Genomic DNA, 23,866 nt, shown 5'->3' on the forward strand with positions numbered 1-23,866 from the left:
CAATGCCAGTGTTGCATGTCTGGCCCATTTAAGAGTACCTTTGATGTGTCGGGCAATATGATATGATGAGAAATCCTGTTGAGTGAAGTAAAACCAAAATCGTAGCTGTGGCCAGTGCCCCCTCACTCACTCCTGTTCCAGTGGTTTGTAAAATGCATCATCCAAATGTGGTCGATGCCAGGTCCACCTAACTGGCTCCTATGCCAGTGGCATGTAAAAGGCACCCACTGCACTCTCGGAGTGGTTGGCATTAGGAAGGACATCCAGCTGTGGAAGCATGCTGGCTCTCCAAACCTGTCAAATCGTCCAACCCATGTCAGTATGGAAAACAGACGTTAAAACGATGATGATCATCATCATTATGAATCATTCTATTGTTCCAGTCCCAGCTGAATTCCAACTGTTGGCCAATTTCTCCCAAAGTTCTTATCTCAATGTAAAATTAACAAAGTGAATGTCATCTATCTCCCCTCTGGATTTCTGACGTCAACTGACAAATGCCATCCAGGATGGTGTGAATCAGCCAAGCGTTACCTGCTAGAAATAACAACCTAAATGCTTTTAAATCAGATCCCAATGCTGGATGTTCGAGAACCAAATAAATGACAGATTTTCAATCCTGAGATCATTCTAATTCCAAAAAGGTATATTTCTATGTTTAGCAATTGTAGACTGAAATACAGACAGACAGAATTTCACTTTTATTATAATAGATAAAAAAAAATCAACAAAAAATAAATGAGAATGTCTTTATAGTAAAAATATGCACGAACCATCTTTTAGGTTTTGTTGTCTCTTCATTTTATATTTCCTCCCTCTGAGTTGAAAACTCATTTTCTTAATATCAAATTTTATGTTTTCCCAATCAAGGGTTTTTTTCTTCTGTGAGTATGCTTTCTCAAGCTTGGCATTTACTTTGTCTTCAAACATTTGTAGGTTTGCTGGAAAATTTTCATCAAAGTAAGACCATTGTACCATTGTTTTAAGAAGAGTTTCCTCGTCAGTTTCTTTGAATCCCATTAATAATGATTGGACAGAGAGTTTGGCATCTTTTACAAGAGAATGTCTGCCATAAATTGTAATTTTGTTACTGATAGAAATCTGGACTTCATGTGTTCTACTAATATCCCTTAAACTCAGCTTCTGAAAATAAAATCAACAAAATATTTCAAGGAAGAGAGAGAGAGAGAGAGAACATCACCACTGCCACTAATACCTGTTACCAAGAATCACTATAAATGTTCCTAACAATCCTAAATTGACCACCATGTAGAAATACATTTTCCACAGTGGGTTGCTCTTCATTTGTTAATTTTGTTTTTGAAGACTTAATGTGAAAAATAATTTAACGTACACACTCAACTCTGAGTAAGTCTATGTGCAAATAAATATATATACATATATACTAACTTGTATTCACATTTACTAATGCTACGGTGCCTCCCCCCCCCCTTCCACATCATACACATGAATCTAACTGAACAACTAGGAAGGAATTCAATATGAATGGAGGACTCCTGCCTGTGGGAGGGTTTTTGACATCTGAAGTTACTTGTTCTAGCCTGATGTAAGGAATTCTTCTTTTCCAATAGTTTAATCTGTTGTGTGCATAGGAAATAACAATAATGATACCCAACAAAACAAGGGCAATCTCAGTTATTGAATCCCTCCTTATTAACAAATTGAAACCATCCATTAACAACTGGAAGGAACTACACAAAGCACTTTGAGATTTCGCATTTGACTGGATAATATGATGTGGATGATCAGATCGGTGGTGGAGGAAAATGTGGACTTGCAAAATAACTCTGTCACTATTCTCCCTAAAGACAACTTAACTTTGGTGTCCAAAAATTCAACGCTTGTTTTTGAAAAACTGGACGTAAGTTTTCTGTTGGACCTAAAGCCATAGCTTTTAGCATAATTCACACAAATGCAAGAAGTCACTTAAACTATCCCGTGATCCTTCTCAGACAAAAAAGCTGTCATCAATTAACTGTAACCAGAGTATTGGTTCACGACTATATAGGGATTTGAATGTGTTCATTAACTATGTCTTGAATTTTGTCATGAAGACATTTGTGAAATTAACTGCCATGGGTGCCCCCATGGTGCAGCCCCTTGTCTGGTGGTAAAATTTTGTCCAAATTTCATTGTGTTACTTCGTAACACAAACACCAATAACCTACAAAAAAACTATGATGGAATACTTTTGTTTGACCGCTTTTCAAAGGCATTCATGCATGCTTCTACCCCTTCATCATGGTCAATATTCGGATATAAGGAAGAAACGTCCATGGTTATCAAAAACCACTTTTTTGACATGGATTTGGGGCCTTAAAATGATTTGTACTGACAGAGGTGATAACTGGAAACATACAAATGCTTTTGTTCATCATTATGTCAAATGCAGTTACAGTGAATCATGATAAAAGGAAATAGCAAATGACATAGCTAAGCCGGGTCATAGTGCTAGTGCATGCATATACAGCTGCGTGCGTGTGCACATACACGCGAGTACTGTCCAAATCTCTGACCAATCACATACAGCTAGCTGGCATTCAATTGGCATATCAAGTTTCGGGCATTTTGATTGGGTTTTGGATAGAAAATTCACAAAGAAGTCACTTCTATTGATTTTTGAATGGCTTTGCAGGGTGACTGAGGAAATGTAAAGATGTGCACGACCACCTTTGGATGGTTTTCAATGACCATAGAAAGTGCAAGCTCTCTAACTGGAAAATTTTGCCGTTTATGTTTATAAGAGATTAGCAAAGAAAGTCAAACACAATACAATATGTGAGAGAAATTCTTTAGTGATTAACTAGCACTGAAATTTCTCTGGCATTTCAAAAGTGTTGCCTGAAAGATACCAGCATGTGGCAGAAAAAATATCCTTGTTTCAAACAGAAATTTCCTCAGCCACCCATTCTAGCTGTTAGATAGTGTAGAAATATAAGAGAATTATTGACCTTTATTTCTGACTCCAAGGAAACTAACATTGGAGTATCTGCATGCTGTGCCTTGAAAACCAATCGTAAAAAAAAGGTAAGCCCTGTTCATTGTGCAACAACATGAGTCAAGGGAATTCCATCAGGAATCATAACAGAAATGTTATGATTTATACAGAAGGTGGGACATGTAGAGATTCCCATTTGGTGTATGCAGCAGGATGCATGAAACACAACTTGGTTTATGTTGGTTGTACATCAGAACAATTAAACAAAAGACTTAATGGGCACAGATATGATGTCAGGCACATTAATATTAGAGTAGTTCGACAGAACTTGCCGAACATTTCGCTTCAAGCGGCTGCAATTATGAAGAAGACTTGAAAGTGCATATTCTCAGAAAATATTCTGAATCTGCTTCACTTTCACTTCTCAAAATGCATGAGGAGAAATATGTTTGCAGGTTATTAACATCACGCCCTGGAGGAATGAATAAAATGACAGGAGAATATCATCAAATTCATACAAAACTGTTTGATTAGATAGTCTTCTTCTTTTTCCTTTTAATTTTTCATTCCTCTATTTTTCTGTCTTTTTCATTTTGTCTGTTATAAAATTGAAACTTAAAGACCGATGTTGTCATTCCATCAACGTTTGGACACTGGTTGCTCTCATTCATACTTTGGATTTAGATTTCTATAATTTTGAATTTTTATCACTTTGCATTTTGAACTCAACAAAGACAGGCTTACTGTTGAAATATCCTTCAACCAATAAAAATAGCTATTGCAATTGCATCGCGCTATTTGTCTTATCTGTTTACCTTTTAAAATATAATAATAATAATAATAATAATAATAATAATGATATTAATAATAATAATGATAATGATATTAATAATAATAATAATAATAATGATATTAATAATAATAATAATAATAATAATGATATTGATAATAATAATAATAATAATAATAATAATAATAATAATAATAGAAAGTTTTGATGGGAAGATTTTAGTTTATATACAAACAAACCTAGTTTTTCATTTTATTTATCCCAAAGGGATGAAAGGTAATGAAGACCACCACAGGGTTTGAACTCAGCATGCAAAAAGCCAAAATCCTGCAATACTGCAAGGCAATTTTACCAATGTTCTTAGAATTCTACTGGTCTGCCACCTCAAAATAATAATGATGATAATGATGGTGGTGCTGGTGGTGATGATGATTTTTTTATTAGCCACTAGGTTCAAAGAAAGACAAAGACAATAAGAAAATGATAAACATGGTAAGGGTTTACAAATAACAATAGAATTTGCCAAAAGGAAGGCTAACTGCTTCAAAGGCAAAGTAGGAAACTCCACTAAAACTCAATGGTCCTGACCAGCAAGGGCAAGCGCTCTCTCTCATCTATTGTTTCTCAAACAACAGGGCCATGCTCAGAGCAGGGCTGTTCACTGCATGACATTATCAACAAGAGCACTACGAGAGCACAAATTTCCACCAAGGTAACACCAATGTCCTCTCAATGATTAACCAGAGATGGTTTTTAAAATGAGAATATCTAAAAATGAATCCAATGGCTCTCAAAAATTAAGCAAAAAAAAAACAACCCAAAAAATAATCCAGAATCCTTGTCCGGTACCTGATCGATCCCAATGGTAGTCATGGAACGTGAAGGTGGCAGTAGAAAATTTAGTAACAGTAAAAAATAGTATATCCTTATCTAATACAAGCCAAAGTCAACAATTTCACCATTCAAAATAGTTTCAAAGATAGGGTTAATAAAGTTCTACTCAGGAATTTTTAAACGAATAGCATGAGACCTTTTCGTTTTCTCTTCTCTTAAATTACAGCCTACCTTTGATATTCCTGTTGTTTTAGATCGATGTATAGATGTGTGTATATATGTAAGTATACTGTAAAGCGTTAATATGTATGTATAATATATAATATATGTGAGAGAAAGTTGAGTTCTCTTTCATCCTTTATTTTGGTTGGTTCCAAAGGTCGGTTTCTTATAAAGATTCTTCATATTTCATTGGTCGCTTACTGTTGTAAGAATAGTGAATATGAAAATGCTACAAGTATAAGGTGTGTTATGAGAAACAGCTAAGACTCTACTCCCTGGAGAGAAGATGGGAGAGGCATGCAGTAATATATATCTTGAAATCCTGGAAGGAAATGTGCCAAATTTTGGCATTGACAGCTACACCAATGCCAGAACGGGACGACGCTGCATAGTGCCAAAGATCCCAGCAATGCCATCACACTTCAGGACCAGTTACTGCAACAGCCTGGGTTTCAAGGGCCCACAGCTTTTCAATATTCTCTCAAAGAGTCTGAAGAACTTGCACAAAGTAGATGTAGCAGTTTTTAAATCAAAGCTGGACATCTTCCTGTCGAGAGTCCCAGATGAACCTACCTCACAGGGTTAATATAGGGCGTTACGTCTATCAGAAAATCAAAAATAAAATGTGTGTAATAGGTGTAAAACAACTTCCTATGAACGAATATGAAAAAAAAATTCGCGCACGCGAAAGGGGGGTGGGGGAGAGGCCTCAGAAAATTCACATCAGGAAGTTCCGAAAGCGTCTGAGGGGCTGACCCGGGCACCAAAACAAAAATAAAATAATGTAATATGTGTAAAACAACTTGCTCTAAACGAATATGAAAAAAAAAATGCGCTCTCGCGAAAGAGGGGTGGGGGAGAGGCCTCGGAAAATTTATATCGGGAATTTCCGAAAGCGTCTGAACCGGGCACAAAAACAAAAACAGCGTAATATGTGCAAAACAAATTGCTCTAAACGACTATCATGAAAAAAATGCGCGCTCGCGAAAGGGGAGTGGGGAGAGGCTTCGGAAATTTCACATCTTCAGTCCATGGCCTTTAAACTATGAAAAAATAGTGTAATTGGTGTAAAACTACTTGTTCTAAACGAGTATCAAGAACACACACATGAATCATAAACTCCGTATTTTTGTACATATTTCGCAAAAAAAAAATAAAATAAAGAGAAGAAATTCTGGAAAAAGTGAAGAAATGTTGGATCTCCGCCATGTGAATCAAAATACGTGTCAGAAACATCTTGAAATACTACAGAAATTATGTTACGAAAATGATAATGTATACATACCTCTTTGAGTGGTCCATCGACAATGATGATAAAGAAATGAGTTGGATTTGAACTCAGAATATTGACTAACACAACTACATACTACAAGACTCAAAATATTCAGCCAAGTCACCACCCTTTAACTAGCAATAATAATAACATCAATAACATAACAGCCAAAAGATTTATTTGTTCTGAAAATAACAATCATAGTAAATAAATATGTTCTTTAATATTCACATTCATGTGCACAGTTAAACACACTTACATACAAACAGTCACGCATGCATAATACAGAACGGAACACATAAATGAAGGATGCATTAGTTAGTATATATTACATCTAGAGAATTTTGATTAATAAGTCAAATATGCAAATTATAAAGATAATTAATTGCTTTACTAAACAGTGTTGTAAAGGTGAAAAAATAAATTTGGGAAAAAAATACATGCCAAAACTAATTAATAAAGGATAATTAGGGAAGGATTGACACAAAATAATTATTTTTTCTGATAAATGCATCTTAATAAGTGAGAAGAATTGCATATATCTGAACTATTTCAAAGAAAAGCATAAATTTAATGTTTAAAATAGCTTTGACCAAGGAATGAGATCCAACATTTCTTCACTTTTTCCAGAATTTCTTCTCTTTATTTTTTTTTTTTTTGCGAAATATGTACAAAAAAACGGAGTTTATGATTCATGTGTGAGTGTGTGTTCTTGATACTCGTTTAGAACAAGTAGTTTTACACCAATTACACTATTTTTTCTTAGTTTAAAGGCCGTGGACTGAAGATGTGAAATTTCCGAAGCCTCTCCCCCACCCCCTTTCGCGAGCGCGCATTTTTTTCATGATAGTCGTTTAGAGCAAGTTGTTTTACACCTATTACGCTGTTTTTGTTTTTGTTTTTGTGCCCGGTTCAGACGCTTTCGGAAATTCCCGATATAAATTTTCCGAGGCCTCTCCCCCACCCCTCTTTCGCGAGAGCGCATTTTTTTTTCATATTCGTTTAGAGCAAGTTGTTTTACACATATTACACTATTTTTTTTTTGTTTTGGTGCCCGGGTCAGCCCCTCAGACGCTTTCGGAACTTCCTGATGTGAATTTTCCGAGGCCTCTCCCCCACCCCCCTTTCGCGTGCGCGAATTTTTTTTTCATATTCGTTCATAGGAAGTTGTTTTACACCTATTACACACATTTTTTTTTTGATTTTCTGATAGACGTAACGCCCTATATTAACCCCTCACAGCAAGAGGTGCAAATGAGAGTAGCTATATCAAACTCCATTCTTCACCAAGTGCCACATATTAGAGGAGGCTCTTAGTAATAACAGTGTAGCACAAAACAGCGGTGCATCAGCATGGCCGCAGCTCTGAGCTGAAACTAAAAGAAGAAAAAAAAAGAGTTTATAGAACAAATATCCTATACTGTTAAAGATGGAGAAAAGAAGATGTTAAAAGTTTGAAAAGAATTTAATCCATGCATGCGATTGTTTCAAACAGAAACATAAACATGTCAATAACATAATAGGAAAATTAGAAATCAATGTAATTATAATTTTCTTATATTCACTTTCACATTACCTTATATTAGTTAGGAAATTATTTATAAAATATTACTATAGATTTTTCACCTCCTTTATGCCAAACTAGATTCTCGACTCATATTGAAATTTTTAATATTTATACAAAGACATAGTCAACCTACAAAATATAGAAACGTACAATTTTTTAAAATAACACTTTTACGACTTGGTCTCAGCCGTATTTCCCATACATTGTTATTTTTTCTCAACCTCTCAAAAACACTTGATTATCATCGAACGGTTTTTTCAATATTCTTAACCACAGCAAGTAATTTCTTTCTTTATTCTGTAATATTAACAACTATTCTTCTATCTTTATTTCTTTATCTTATATTTATTTCACACAAACAAATATTAGTTTTTTCACTAAAAAAACTTTCCCTATTGTATTAGCTATTGATTGTGGGAGGCACGTAGCTTAGTGGTTAGGGTGTCAGCATCATGATTGTAAGATTGTGGTTTCGATTCCTGGACCGGGCGACGCATTGTGTTCTTGAGCAAAACACTTCATTTCACGTTGTTCCAGTCCACTCAGCTGGCAAAAATGAGTAACGCTATGATGGACTGGCGTCCCATCCAGCTGGGGAACACATATGCCATAGAAACCAGGAAACCAGGCCCATGAACCTGGTTAGGCTTTAAAAAGGGCACATGTATTTTATTAGCTATTAATTACTCCATCGCAACTCCGTATATATTTTTTGTTTATAATTCAAGTAGCTTAAATAAAACTGTATTAACTATTTCCTATTTCTTATTCTCAAACAAGAATTTTTTAAAAAATAATTTCTTTAAATATACACCATACTTAATATTTCTTACCACTTATAACTGTCAAATCAGATATTAATTTAAATATAGCTATGCTGTCCCATTTGATGCTTATATATATATATATTACTTCTTATGATAAATGCCTTATATTTATATCGAGTGTATATCACTTAATTACTTATTATTATATAGAGAAAATGTTTCTTAAACATCTTACACTTGTATTTTAAAGTAACCATTAGCTGCATCAGTTTTAGTTCATACACAACTATGACTCAATAACACTATCTTAGCATATATAATAAGTATATCTGAATATGTTATGTGCTATTCACTCCATCAAGTCTTCTGTGACAATAATAAAATTATTTTTTGATGTATTCTTTTTTTTGCACAGAGGAGAAGAGTAATATGTAATTAATTTAATTATAATTAAATTGATTTCTAATTTTTCTACCATGTTATTTTCATGTTAATATTGCTGTTCGAAACGATTGTATGCATGGATTAAATTCTTTTCAAACTTTTAACATCTTCTTTTCTCCATCTTTAACAGTTTGTTCAGTTTCTGTAGGATATTTGTTCTATAAATTCTCATAACACACCTTATACTTTTAATATATGATATATACATTATAAAAATATGTTAATGTTATTTAATTTCTGAATGGTTTTACTGCTGTTTGTTAATGTAGTTTGATTTGTTTATCCATCAGTTTCTATTAAGATAAAGGTGCAAGTAAAATTAATGATAGAGAAATGAAAATAAAACTTTAGAAACAACCTAAAGGGAGATAATTGAGAAAGACTTGAAAGTGAACGTAAGATCATAATCATGTAAAGTAAAGATAACAAATAATCCAGACTCCTTGTCCGGTATCGGATAGATCCCAAAATTTAATCCATTCATGCTAGCGGTTCTTGAGATATCTTGTCCATAGACAAACAAACAAACAAGACTGAAAACAATACCTCCGCCTTCACTAAGGTGGAAGTAATACTAATAATAATAAGAGGACTGATAATAATAAGGGAATTAATATTGGTAAAAGACCGCATGGAGCTAGAGTCAATATAGACTCCTATGTAGGTAATAGTGAAGCCAGTTCATTAAGAGATGTTAAAGTCACAGCAATACATAGGGAAACCCCAAAAAGAAAGTAAGTGAAAAAACCAGAAAAAGAACAAAAGTTATCTGATTGGCAGGAGAAGGCTTTGCATGGTAGATTCTCAAAGATATTTGCAGCAAATAATAGTCATAAAACATGGTTGTGGTTGAAGAAAGGAAAGCTGAAAGGGAAACAGAAAGCTAGGTAGTAGCAGCACAAGATCAAGTGCTAATGACTAATTGGATAAAAGCCAAGATAGACAAAAACCAAGTAGATTCCCAATGTGAGTTATGCAAATGAAAAAGGGAAAGTGTTATTATAGAAAGTGAATGTAGCATGATGGCACAGAAAGAATACAAGAAAAGATAACCTAGAGAGAGCAATCCACTGGACGGTCTGTAGAAAGCTAGGATTTGACCATACTGATAAATGATATTAGCATGAACCTAGTAAATTATTAAAAAGTAAGAAATATAAGATGTTGTGGGACTTTAACATTCAGACTGACAGAATAATAGAAGCTAGAAGGCCTGATTTGGTGGTGGTGGTGGTAGTAGTAGTAGTAGTAGTAGTAATAGTAGATAAAGACAATAGAAAGTGTGCCAGATAATTGACTTTACAGTCCTAAATGATGAAAAAAATCAATATGAAAGGTATACAAAAAATTGTAAAGTATCAGGACCTAGTCATTGAATTACATAGATTATGGAAAGGGTAGGTAAAATGTATCCCTGTAGTTATAGGGGCATTAGGAACTGTCCCTAAATATTTGAGTAGGTAGAGGAAATAGGCATAAAACCTAGTTTAGTACAGCTCCAGCAAATGGTGTTATTAGGGACTGCCAGGATACTCAAGAGGGTTCTAGGCATCTAAGGTTACTTGTTGTAGCACGATGTTAGGATTATTTTCATTTCCAATGGTGTAATCTGTTGTGTGCATATGAAAATAATAATAACAACAACAACAATAATAATAATAATCAGCCACCTTTTATATATGGATGACCTAAAACTATTATGCTACAAATGACAAACAGCTGGAAACACTACTAAAGACAGTTCATGGATTCACCGAAGAAATAGATATGAAATTTGGATTAGAAATATGCGCCAAAGTAACCCTGAAAAGAGGAAAACTAGTTAAGAGTAGCAACATCACACTAGATAAAGCCAATGAAATAAGAGAATTAGACCAAAGCCAAACTTACAAATACTTAGGAATCCATGAACTAGATAAGACAATGCACACAAATGAAAGAAAAAATAAAGAAAGAATACTATAGATGAGTTAGATCAATACTAAAAACAGAGCTCAATGCTAAAAACAAGATAATAGATATTAACACTTTAACCGTCCCAGTTATAAGTTACAGCTACAATATCCTTAACTGGATGCTAAATGAACTAACCAAAATAATAGGAAAACAAGAAAAATAATGACAGGATCTAGGATGCATCACCCAAAATCTGACATAGAAAGGCTATATATACAACGTATAGAAGGTGGTAGAGGCCTTATAAAGCTGGAAAACTATTTTAAAATAACCACCATAGGACTGCAAAAATATCTACTTCAGAAGGAAGGAAAACTGATACAAATAGCGGCAAATCATAAGAAAAATAAAAAATTGTTCTCAGTAATTAAAGAAGCTGACAAATGCAAACAAGAAATCATACTACCTAACAAATATGAAGAAGAAGAAGAAAACATAACAAAAGCTATAAAGCAAATGAAATCAAAACTAAAACTAGAACAGCAACGGACCATGATAAAACGATGGCAAGAAAAGCCCCTTCATGGCAAGTACTGGATTAAACTAAATGCAAAAGAAATAGACAAAGAAAAATCCCAGCAGTGGATGAGAAGCTCAGGATTGAAAGCAGAGACAGAGGGATTTTTAATAGCAGCACAAGACCAAAGCCTCCCCACTAGAAATTACCAAAAACATGTAATGAAAAGAAATATAACAAGTAACTGCAGAATATGTGGAGATGGACAAGAAACAATAAATCATATTATCTCTGGCTGCCCAGTCCTGGCTAAGAAGGAATATATTCACAGACATGACAGAGTTGGAACCTACATACACTGGAAGCTATGCCAACATTATGGAATAACAACAGAAAAAAGATGGTATAGGCACACACTAGAAAAGGTCACAGAAAACGAGAAAGCAACCATACTCTGGGATATGCCAATACACACAGATCAAGAAATTAAGGCCAATAGACCAGATATAGTTGTCAGAGATCATGAAGAAAAAAATGCTTTCTAATTGATGTATCAATACCAGCAGATGACAACGTGTCTCTAAAAGAAATGGAGAAACTTTCGAAATACAAAGACCTGGAAACAGAGGTAACTAGAATGTGGAATCTAAAAACAGAAACAATTCCTATCATAGTAGATGCATTAGGCATGATAAAAAAATATTCAGACAAATGCATAACTAAAACACCAGGACTTACGAACACATATAACATACAGAAAATTGCACTACTAGGCACTGCACACATCCTACGCAAAACACTTTCAATACAGTAACCATCAGAGCATCACAACAAACCACAGCACATACCCAAGGCACACAGAGCTGCGCTCGGTAGTGAAGTGAAAGCACGTTATAAAAATAAAACTACTGAATGATAAACGCATACCTTCCATCAGACACCTACCATATTCTGAGTGCCTTGTTTCCCTGGGCATGGATTCACTGAAGCTCCAGCGTCTGGCGACGGACTTGGTAAACACCCTCAAAGTTATCAACCACCTCACCAACAACAACACTGAACACCTTTTTGATCTCCATGTGTCTAACACACGTGGACATGCCTACAAAGTCAGAAAACAACACAGCTCCCATGACTTTCGGAAACATTTTTTCACGCTCAGAGTTGCTGAAGCATGGACTAAACTGCCTGCGTCAGTTGTTGACTGCCATGACACTGCATCCTTTAAGGCCCTCATGCTTTCCGAAATCCGCCGAAACTACACCTGATTATACATACACTTTAGATGAGTTGTAGTGCACCTGAGCACTGTACACAATTATTATTATTATTATTATTATTATTATTATTATTATTATAATAATAATAATATAAAGAGATGCTCATTGAAATTGGAAAATGTGGTATATCAATGTGATTATGAAGCCAGTGATTGTAAGAAGATTTGGACTGATCAAAAAAGAAACTGAAAATTATGTTACGTACTGAGTAGAAAATTGTTGATGTGAGAACGATAACCACCATCACCACCACCATCATCATCATCATCATTTAACATCTGCTTTCTATGCTGGCATGAGTTGAATGCTTTGACTGAAAACTTGGTAAGCTGGGTGAGATGGTGGGGGAGGCACACAAGGCTCCAGTCTGATCTGGCTTGGTTCCTACAGCTGGATGCCCTTCCTATCATTAACCACTTCAAGAGTGTTGCGAGTGCTTTTTACGTGCCACTGGCATGGATGCCATTGACCTCACACCAGCATCAGCCATGACTACCGTCTCACTTGGCTTGACAAATCAACACAAGTATGGTACATCGCCAAGGGTCTTGGTTACCTGTCACTGCCTCCATGAGGCCAAACACTCGAACAGTACTTTTGACATGCCGTCAGGATGGGTGCCAGTCAGACAGCACTAGCATCGGCCATGACATTACTCGTTTCAACAGGTCTTCATGAGTACAGCATATCATCCAAAGATTGAAGGGTGCTTTTAATGGGCCACTTTATGCGACACAGGCATCAGCCACAAGTATGATCTCACTTGGCTTTTTTTTTCTTTAGAGGTTTCTTAAGCACTGTCTTGGTCGCTTGTCATTGCCTCTGTGGGGCCCAACAGTCAAAGAGCGTACTTCACCACCTCATTCTATGCCTTCCTAGGTCTAACCTTCCACCACTAGATTGTAACACTTGTTCACACATCTGTCCTCATCCATACGCATCACACGGCCATACAAGCACAGTCGTGTCTCTTGCGCACCACATCTGATGCTTCTTATATCCAACTTTTCTCTCAGGATGCTGATACTTTGTCATGCATGCACACTAACATTACACATCCAGTGAAGCATACTAGCTTCATTTCTTTCAAGCCTATGCAAGTCCTCAGCACTCACAGTCCATGTTTCACTGCCGTGTACTATAGCTGTTTGTATACAGGCATCATACAGTCTGCCTTTCACTCTGAGTGAGAGGACCTTTGTTACCAGTAAAGGAAGGAGCACTCTGAACTTTGCCCAGCCTATTCGTATTCTAGCAGCTATCGTCTCAGAGCATCCAGCTCTGCAACTGACTTGATCACCTAGGCAATGGAAGCTATTGACTACTTCCAGTTTTCTCCACTGGCATGTGATGGAATCTATTTCCTGTTCATGTTTGGTGCTTATTGTACCTGTCCACTTTCCACACACAAAACCTATCTTCCCAGTTAACCTTCCTCTGCTGAACCATTTATGTTTCCAAAACTTACACCAAGTGCATTTTACAGAGTTACTACCTACACCTTTTCTATAGATTGAGCAGGGTCATCTACCTGAAGAGATTTGTGATTTATCTACCTTCCTATTTACTAAGACTTTGGTTTTTTCCAGGTTAACTCTAAGGCCCTTCAATTCTAGACCGTGCTTCCATACCTGGAACGTCTTCTCTAGTTCTGGTAGTGACTCAGCTATAAGAGCAAGGTCATCAGCATAGAGGAGCTCCCAGGAGCAGCCTGTCTTGAATTCCTCTGTTATTGCCTGGAAGTCTATAATGAACAAGAAGAGGCTGAGGACTGATTCTTGGTGAATCCCTACTTGTACCCTGAATTCTTTGCTATACTTGTTGCCGACCCTCACCTTACTGACAACATCTTTGTACATGGCTTGTACAACTTTCACTAACAACTCGCCTATCCCTAGTTTCTGCATTAACCCCAGATAAGGAATTGGAGGACCCTGTCAAAAGCTTTCTCCATGCCAACAAAAGCCGAGTACAGAGGTTTATCTTTGGCTGGGAGTTTCTCCTGCAGTTATCTTACCAGAAATATAGCATCAGTGGTGCTTCCTCCCTGGCACAAACCCAAACTGCACTTCATCTAAACTAATTCCCTCCCTAATTAGTTGGGCTATGACCCTCTCCGTGGCTTTCATCACCTGATCCAACAATTTGATACCTCTGTAATTATTCGTATCTAATGCATCACCTTTACCTTTGTGGCAGTCGACTTGGTACTGCTACGTCAGTCATTGAGTATGACTTCTTCATGTACCACCTCATTGACTATAGGGGTGTCTAGACCATAGCCTACACAGCCAGATATTTTAAGTATCTCAAGAATTATTCCTGATGGGCAGGGGGCTTTCCCTGTCTTCAGATCCTTAATTGCTTTATCTACCAAGGTACTGTCAATTTGGATAGCTGATCCTTCAGTCTGGTCGACATTTGGCAGACTCTCTTTCTCCCATTCATTCTCTTCTTTTAGCAACCTTTCATAGTGGTATCTTTTTCTTTGCAGAATCATTAAAAGCATGTGCACCATCACCCATGCAGACACATTTCTCTCCTATGACATCATGATTCTCTCTCACACACTATCTTGCAATTCAAAACACTTCAAGTCTCTGATCCTCCAAATGCAGAATGTTTGTAAATCTATTCTTTTCTACTTCCCCTCTGGCTATGTAAACTTGTCTCCAAGCTTCCCTTCTGGCAATCTGATACAATTCCCTGCTACCACTACAATTCCAATCCTTCCAGACCTGTAAATTACATTGTTCCATTACTATGTTTCCTTAGGTCAACTGGGGACTTTGTACCAACCACAGATCTGGTCAGTAACCCTCAACAGGTTATCCTGTAGGAACCTCCAGTTGTCTTCCACATTATGTGATGCTATGGTCTCTTCTTTTTCATCTGTCCACTCACAAAATCCTTAAGCTTCCAGACCCTTCCTTGCTATCTTCTGGGCAGCCATTTAGCCCTGATCCTGAACACAATAACCACTAACCTATTTTGTGGGGTGATTTTCTTCACCTGGGAAAATTTTGGCATTTATGAGCAGCCATCTTTCCTGTTTCCTAGAGAGAATGTTGTCAATCTGACTAGTGTGCCCACCAGTCTGATAGGCGAACAGGTGACTGGCAGGTTTCCTGAAGTTTGAATTACAAATTTTGCTTTCTACAAAAATTCATTTGATTTTGTAAATGAACAAGCTGGTGTCATCATCATTGTCATTTAACATCTGCTTTCCATGATGGCATGGGTTGGATGGTTTGAATGAGGACTGGTGAGCTAGAGGCTGCACCAGGCTCAATCTGGTCTGGCAAAGTTTCTATAGCTGGATGCCCTTCCTAATGCCAACCACACCGAGAGTATAGTGGGTGCTTTTTATGTGCCACCGGCACGAAGGCCAGTTAGGTGGTTCTGGCAACGACCACGCTCATGCTCAAAAGGTGTTTTTATGTGCTTCCTGCATGGGAACCAGTCCAGAAGCACTGACAATGGCCACGCTCAAATGTTGGTTTTCATGTGCTACCAGCACATGTGCCGTTAAGGCGATACTGGCAATGATCATGCTTGAATGGTGCTTTTCACTGGCATGGGAGCCAATCCGTGGTCGTGGCAACGATCACGCTCAGATGTGCTTTCAATGTTCCACTGGCACCAGTGCTAATCAGTCGGTACTGTCCTCAACCACGTCAGTGATTTTGATTTGTTTTCATTTACCTCAATAGGTCTTCACAAGCAAAGTTCATTGTCCAAGGAATGAGGGGTACTCATGAGTGGCCCAGTTACATCCCACACTCGGATGTGCTTTTAACATTCCACTGGCATGAGTGCCAATTAGGTGGTACTGTCGTTGGACATGTCAGCAATTTTGATTTTGATTTCACTCACCTTTGTAGGTCTTCACAAGCAAGGTTTATTGTCCAATGAATGAGGGGTATTCATAAATGGACTGGTTACACCCACTGGCATAGGCCATGGGGTATGGTATGGTCTCACTTGGCTTGCCGGATCTTCTCAAGAACAGTATGTCTCCAAAAGTCACGGTCACTAGTCATTGCCTCAGTAAGGCCCAATGTTCGAAGGTTGTGCCTCACCAGCTCATTCCAGGATTTCCTGAGTCTACCTCTTCCACAGGTTCCCTCAACTGCTAGGGTGTAACACTTTTTCACACAGCTGTCCTCATTCATTTGCAACACATGACCATACCAGCACAGTCGTCTCTCTTGCTCACCACATCTGGTGCTTCTTAAATCCATCTTTTCTCCCAGGGTGCTTACACTCTGTTGTGTATGCACACTGACATTACACATCCAGTGGAACATACTGGTTTCATTCCTTGCAAGCTTACTCATGTCCTCTTGCTTATCTATGTACACAGTGAGTTTTTTGCTCTAGGTGTCATGAAGACACCCAACAAGAAGTAGAAACAAACTTGAAAGAAAAACAAAAAATAATAATAAATAATAGGCAGTAACTTTCATGGCTTGTGGTCTTAACTGAATGAAGTGTTATCCTGTGCATGTTTTGTCTTGATATAAAAGATGGGCAACAGCAAATATTCTGCTCACTATCACAGATTTGCTTGTAAATTGTTTGACCGTAACCAGTTGAGCATGTCCTTTAGTGGGTGACGATATGTGCATCTCTGATCACGAGCTGAATTAGTGGGGGAGCATCATAGCCATGTGTTGAGAGGAATTCTTTGGGGTTTGAATAATTCACTTTTGGAAATATGGGTGTTTCGTTTTACATCCTTAAACAACCCTTATTCAGGGACCTTTTGAGCCGGATGGGCTAGTCGATCTGAAGAAAATTCTAACTGGGCCCCACCTGCAAGTCATGTGCTGTTTATCTTGATATAAGGTCACCATGTTATGCACATACAGTTGTGATGCATGTGACTGTTGTACCCTTATCAGATGGGCAGTCATGATGGGTATACTGGGCTTCATATATTTTACCCCAGTATCACTTTGATGGCATGCACTGCTCTTTCACTTAATAATAGTAATAATAATAATAATACATTCATACTGAAAAACGAGATCAAGCAAGCTTTTACTCTTTTGCTCAATATGTGGTTTCTGTCCATGCTGGGAAACCAACAATCTATGGGACCCAAAACACTGTGTTGGCATCAACTGCCCACATTCTCAGTTTTTTCCCTCCATTATGTAACTTAGGTCTCTAGTTGAAACCTGGTTGGAAATTGAAAATAAAATGCAATTCAATCAGAAAATGATGACAATAATAAATAAACAAGCGAATAAATAAAAACTCTGTAATATTGTGGATAACTTACTCGAGATTCTGTTAAATTTGTATCAAATGGTATTTCCTCAGTGGTCAACAGAGAAAGGTATTCTTTTTTAACAGTTTCTATAGCATTGTCAAGATTTTGGTATTTAGCAAAGAATTTCAAGGTGACACCATCATCGTGTTGACCAGTAGAGACATTATCTTCTATTTCTTCATCTTCGTCATCTTCATCATCTGAAATAAAAGAAATATTCATTTTGTCAAAGAAAAATAACCAAGCAATCAGCAGAAGACTTCTTGTGTTGACACTTCAACATTCAATATTAATTCTAGTGTTCTTTGCTTTTCTGTTTAGCGAAGAGGTGTCAATTCCTGAGATAATGAAGTTAACCTGAAAAAGACTATCATCTTATCCCTGTGGGGAGTGATATCAACTGCTCTTTAATTATTGCTATACATCACCATCAAGTACCTATGTACATATTTACAATATGACTATTTCAGACCACTGCTACCATCCTGGGACTCTGCATAGTGAATGATATCGAGTGTTGTTAAAATTATTTCTTCTTTGTTTGTATTCAAATTTCAAATCTCTCTAATTCATCATCATCATCATCATCATCATCATTGTCGTCATCATCGTCATCATCGTTGTCATCATCATCATAGTTGTCATCATCATCATCGTCATCATCATCATCATCGTCATCCTTATCATCATCATTGTCATTTAAAGTCCATTGTCCATGCTGGTATAGATTGGATAGCTTGACCAGGGCAGATAAGCTGAGGGGCTGTAACAGAGTCCATTCTGATTTTTCTATAGCTGGATGCCCTTCTTAACGCCAACCACTCTGGGAGTGTAATGGGTGCTTTTACATACCACTGGCATGGGTGCCATTTGTGTGACACCAGTATCTGCCATGACTATGATTTCACTCAGCATGATGGGTCTTCTCAAGTATGGCATATGGTCAAGGGCCTCAGTCATTTGTCATTGCTGCATTGAGGCCCAACACTCAGAACGTGATTTTTACATGCTGACAGTAAAGGTCATGCCCTTGTCTCCTGTCTTCTTGGGTCTACCTCTACCACAAGAGCCATGACTGCTGAAAACATGTGTAGGCTTGAAAGAGACGGGGTTAGTATGATCCGCTGGATGTATAATGTCAGTGTCCATACACAACAGAGTGTGAGCACCCTGAGAGAAAAGAAGCATCAAATGTAGTGTGCAAGAGAGGTGTCTATGTTGGCACAGTCATGTGTTACGTATGGATGAGGACAACTGCATGAGGAAGTGCCACACCCTAACTGTGTAAGGAACCTGTAGAAGAGGTAGACCCAGGAGGACATGAGATGAGGTGGTGAAGCATGACCTTCAAACATTGGGCCTCACAGAGGCAATGACAGGAAACCGAGACCTTTGGAGATATGCTGTGATTGAGAAGACCTGACAACTAAAGTGAGATCACAGCCATGGCCAATGCCAATGTTGCATGCCTGGCCCATTTAAGAGTACCTTTGATGTGTCGGGCGATATGATATGCTCAAGAAAACCTGTTGAGTCAAGTAAAACCAAAATCATAGCTGTGGCCAGTGCCCCTTAACTGGCTCCCGTTCTGGTGGCATGTAAAATGCATCATTGGGTTTCAGTTGCACAAGTTCTCCTTGATTGTCTTGAGAACGATGAAAACTTTTTGAAAACAGTCATAACAAGTGATAACTCGTGAGTTTATGGCTATGACCTTGAAACAAAGGCTCTGTCTTTGCAGAAGAAGACCCTCAACCTCTCTGAGACCAAAGAAAGCATGACTTGAAGCAATGTGAAGACACTGTTGACCGTTTCCTTTGACTACAAGGCGATTTGTTCATCATGAGTATGCTCCATCTGGTCAGACAGTAAACAAGGAGTACTTCTGTGACATTTTGTAGCATTTGCCAGATGCTATTCATTGGAAAAGGCCACAGTTGGATGCATCTGGTGAGTGGTAATTGCACCATGACAATGCACCTGCCCATTCAGTGCAGTTTGTGCAACAGTTTTTGGCTAGGCACAGGATTCTCAAGGTCTGGCAGCCACGGTATTTCCCAGATCTCGCCCCTTCTGACTTTTTCCTCTTACCAAAAATCATTTGAAAGGAAGGTTTCAGGATGTCAAAGAAATCAAAGTGAATGCAAGAAGGCTGCTACTGATTATCCCAGAAAACGAGTTCCAGGAATGCATCCATCACTGGAAACAGTGCTGGATTAAGTGTGTGACTTCTGAAGGGGATTATTTTGAAGAAGATTAAATGCCAAATTGGTATGTATTGCAGTTTTGTTTTTATAGCCCCAGTCCGGATACTTATTGATCAGAACTCGTACAATCGTATTGTATAATACCTAACATGCATTTTAGTTCAGACATGTACAAATAATTCATTATGCACTGAAATTATAAATACACCCCAAAAGGTTGACAAGTAATTAAATATATATTCACTTCTCATGCCTTCTGATTTTTTATGGTTTATATATATGTATATATATATATACTGTTGTGTCTGGGTATGTGCCTTATAATCCGAAAGCGAAATCCAAGAACGAAATATATATATATGTATGTATGTATCCCCATGGTGGCATGTAAAAAGCACCATCTAAACATGGCCAATGCTAGTGCCACCTTGACTGGCTCCCATGCCAGTGGCACATAAAAAGCACCATCTGAACATGGTCAATGCCAGCTCCTCAGGCCCCTGTGGTGGTGGCATGTAAAAAGCACTTACTACACTCTCGGAGTGGTTGGTGTTAGGAAGGGCATCGAGCTGAAGAAACACTGCCAGATCAGATTGAGGCCTGGTGCAGCCTCCTGGCTTGCCAGAACCCAGTCGAACCGTCCAACCCATGCTAGCGTGGAAAACGGACGTTAAACGATGATGATATATATATATATATATATATATATATGTTGGATCATCCCATAAGTAATGTGATTTCTTTCATTTGCATGAACCAAAGTTAGAGGGGTATGGGATAAACTACCTGCATTAACTTGCTATCAAAGCAGGTAGTAATTTTACCTTTTACTTATTCTTAGTGCAAGTTTTGAAGAGTGCAGTTCGATTTTAACAGTTATTTTTTCAAAGCTATAATGACAGAGGCAAAGGAGCATATTCGCCATATTTTGCTTTATGAGTTCAATAAAGGCAACAACACAATGGAAAGTGCAAGAAATATTGATGCAGTGGAAAATAATGTCAGAAGTGATGCTGTTGAGAATGATGAATGGATGTCAAATGAAGTGGTTTCAAGAGAAGGATAACTGGTAGCACTAAGCAGGTATAAAATATGTGCAGACTTTTGTTACTAACAGAAGTAGAAGGTCTCTGAACATTCTCAAGCTGGTTTTTTTTCTAGCAACTATACTTTCAGTACATCCACCTCCACTGCTAATTAATCTACCTAAAGAGCAGAAGCAATCTGCTACCTCTAGGTACACTGTATGGAATTTCTACATACACCTTTTCTATATATTGAAGCGACTACAGTCCTGTCTGTTTGCCTACTTTGGTCTTTGCTAAGTTGACTCAGAGGCCCTTTCACATTATGCAACAAACACAATAACAATTCAACATAAACAAGGAATAATATATAAACATATATGAAACACAATAATTTAAGCAAAATATAATTTAATTCAAAGACCTGGAAAGCATTTAAGGAAAGCAACCCATGTGGAGGGGGAAATCAACTTAGCTAAGTCGAACCAGAAAGTTGAACCAGAATATCCCAACAATATTGACTTTCTGCCACTCATTCAAACTGCTATATTCAAAGGTGCAGGACAAAAAGATAAGGTGGTGTTCTGGCAGAACTGTTAGCATGCTGGGTGAAATGCGTAGCCATATTTCGTCTGCCGTTACATTCTGAGTTCAAATTCAGCCGAGGTCAACTTTGCCTGTCATCCTTTCGGGGTTGATAAATTAAGTACCAGTTACGCACTGGGGTCGATGTAATCGACTTAAACCATTTGTCTGTCCTTGTTTGTCCTCTCTGTGTTTAGCCCCTTGCGGGTAGTAAAGAAACATATATTCAAAGGTACAACTGGACAAATTTACTATTATCCCAAGGATGAAATATTCCACATCCTCTACAAAATTGCACATTAGTGGTTCATGGATAGCTCATGTGATTCTTTTGCTAGTGTTCTCTTGTATGGGTGTTGCACAAAATCAGAGCAGAGTCCATCTCCTCTTCATTCAACTTGCGGATGCTTAATTTTGTCTTCTTTTGGTGCACATGATGGCTCCATCAGTTCTTCTTTTGTTTCACAAAGAACTGTGAACTTCAATTGAGTGAATCTGGGGTGTGAGGGTGGTGGTGGTGGTGGTGGTGGATTCTCCTTATATGTTTCTCTTGTCTGTACTGTGTCTCCTTGTCACATCTCTTCTGGAAACTTGGTGCATCCAAAGGCACCCACAAGTATTTCTAAGGTTGTATGTGACATGTCGTACCCCACATCATTTGGGTAATTAGTTTTAAGTTGTCACAGTTAATTATTGTAGTCTTTACGGTTAAGCGTGACATGAGGCTCAGCCTTCCAGCAGTAGAATTATTGCTTTGTGTTCTGAACACATCATGGGTCATGGCCTTAGAATGGACTTGAGGTTTTCATGGCCCATTAGGATTTATAAATTTATACTGACCCTTCCTGAGTAAGGTTACCTTTGCACTCTCTACTAACCCTATAAAGGTGACAACAGACGAGGGATCAAGGTCACTGTTGATGCTGTCATTGCTGTCGCTTTTGTGTCCCATTTGACAATGCAATGCATTAAGGGCCCATGAGTGAATGTTTTTTGCCCTCTTTCTACCTGCTCTCATGTCTCACCATTGGTCTTGAAGGTCAGGCAAATGGCAGCATAAGCTTTCTTCTGGTCAATGAATAAAATGTTGTTTCATACATTGGCTAATGCCTCTTTTAGTCATTGTTTTAAGGGCATGCAGAAAGCCCTTTCCTTTTTGTAAGGTAGAGGTACACTATCTTCTACCTTGCCCACCACTCCTGAATAAGTTTTTCTCATAAGGAAACAAAATCACTTGTGACACAATTTTTCCCATTCTCAGACCAAAACTTGTCCGTATTTAGAAGTTGTTATTCTCACTATTAGCATTTTAATTGAGACCCTTTCTGTGTCCTGACACAACCTATGCCAGATGTTAAACGATGCTGATGATTTCTTTGATTTCTTCTCAAAAATCTTTTTTTTTAACTACAAATATCTCTTTTTTTCTTTATTTGCCTATTTTTTAAATATAATTTTAGAGGTGTTGTTCTTTGGATTTGTTGTTATTGTTGAGTACAAAACATGTCAAATTCAAAATGTTTAAAAACATACGAGGGTGAATCAAAAACTAATACCATTTATTGGGCTTCATATATTTGTACCCCAATGTCAATTTGATGGCATGTGCTCCTCTCTAACTCAATAATAATGATGATGATGATGATGATGATGATGATGGTGATCAGAAAAACTGTCCCTAGTTTCTTCCTAAATGATATTTAATATAAGAAAAAAGAAACAATTTACCTGATGTTACAGCTGAGCCATCTGCTGACATTTGTTGGAAATATTCTTTAAATTTCTGTTAAAAGTAAGCAAATAATTTATCATTACTCAATGAGAAAATAATTAATTTCTGCTAATTACAATGCAATGTTTTAACTCATTGTTTCTATCACAAATATTGTTTTAAATTAATATTTCCATTTATTGTATCATAGAATAACTTCCTATGATGGACAGGCTTTTGAATATTCTGTAGTTTGGGGAGGAATTTTTACTTACAGAATAAAAAGAAATGAAATTTGCTTGTTTAAGTGACTGTAAAAAATTATTCACGGAATTGAATTTGGTATCAAGATTCCATGTTGTGTCCAAACACCAGCTCAATAATGACAAAGCTAATTTACTTTATTCTTCGTTATTTTCAAAACTAATTAAAACAAAAGAAGAATATTTGTGTTGAAATACTTTGGCTTGATGTAAATTTGTAATCCTGAAATAGAAGCTGGAGATTT

The 23,866-nt window shown here is 37.3% G+C and overlaps 1 protein-coding gene across 1 annotated transcript in view; it reads right to left on the reverse strand.

Moving 5' to 3' along the window:
• Positions 1 to 23,866, reverse strand: part of LOC115229727 (protein mono-ADP-ribosyltransferase PARP14-like) — a 40,076-nt gene that overhangs the window by 10,245 nt on the left and 5,965 nt on the right. The window contains exons 4-6 of the mRNA XM_029800037.2: positions 23,376 to 23,430; positions 17,840 to 18,030; positions 774 to 1,143 (exon numbers count right to left, since the gene is read on the reverse strand). Of these exons, the coding sequence (XP_029655897.1) occupies positions 774 to 1,143; positions 17,840 to 18,030; positions 23,376 to 23,430 (616 nt within the window). The remainder of the gene's footprint in view (positions 1 to 773; positions 1,144 to 17,839; positions 18,031 to 23,375; positions 23,431 to 23,866) is intronic.

This window comes from Octopus sinensis, unplaced genomic scaffold, assembly GCF_006345805.1.
Source record: "Octopus sinensis unplaced genomic scaffold, ASM634580v1 Contig13640_ERROPOS123496+, whole genome shotgun sequence".
NCBI lineage: Eukaryota > Metazoa > Mollusca > Cephalopoda > Octopoda > Octopodidae > Octopus > Octopus sinensis.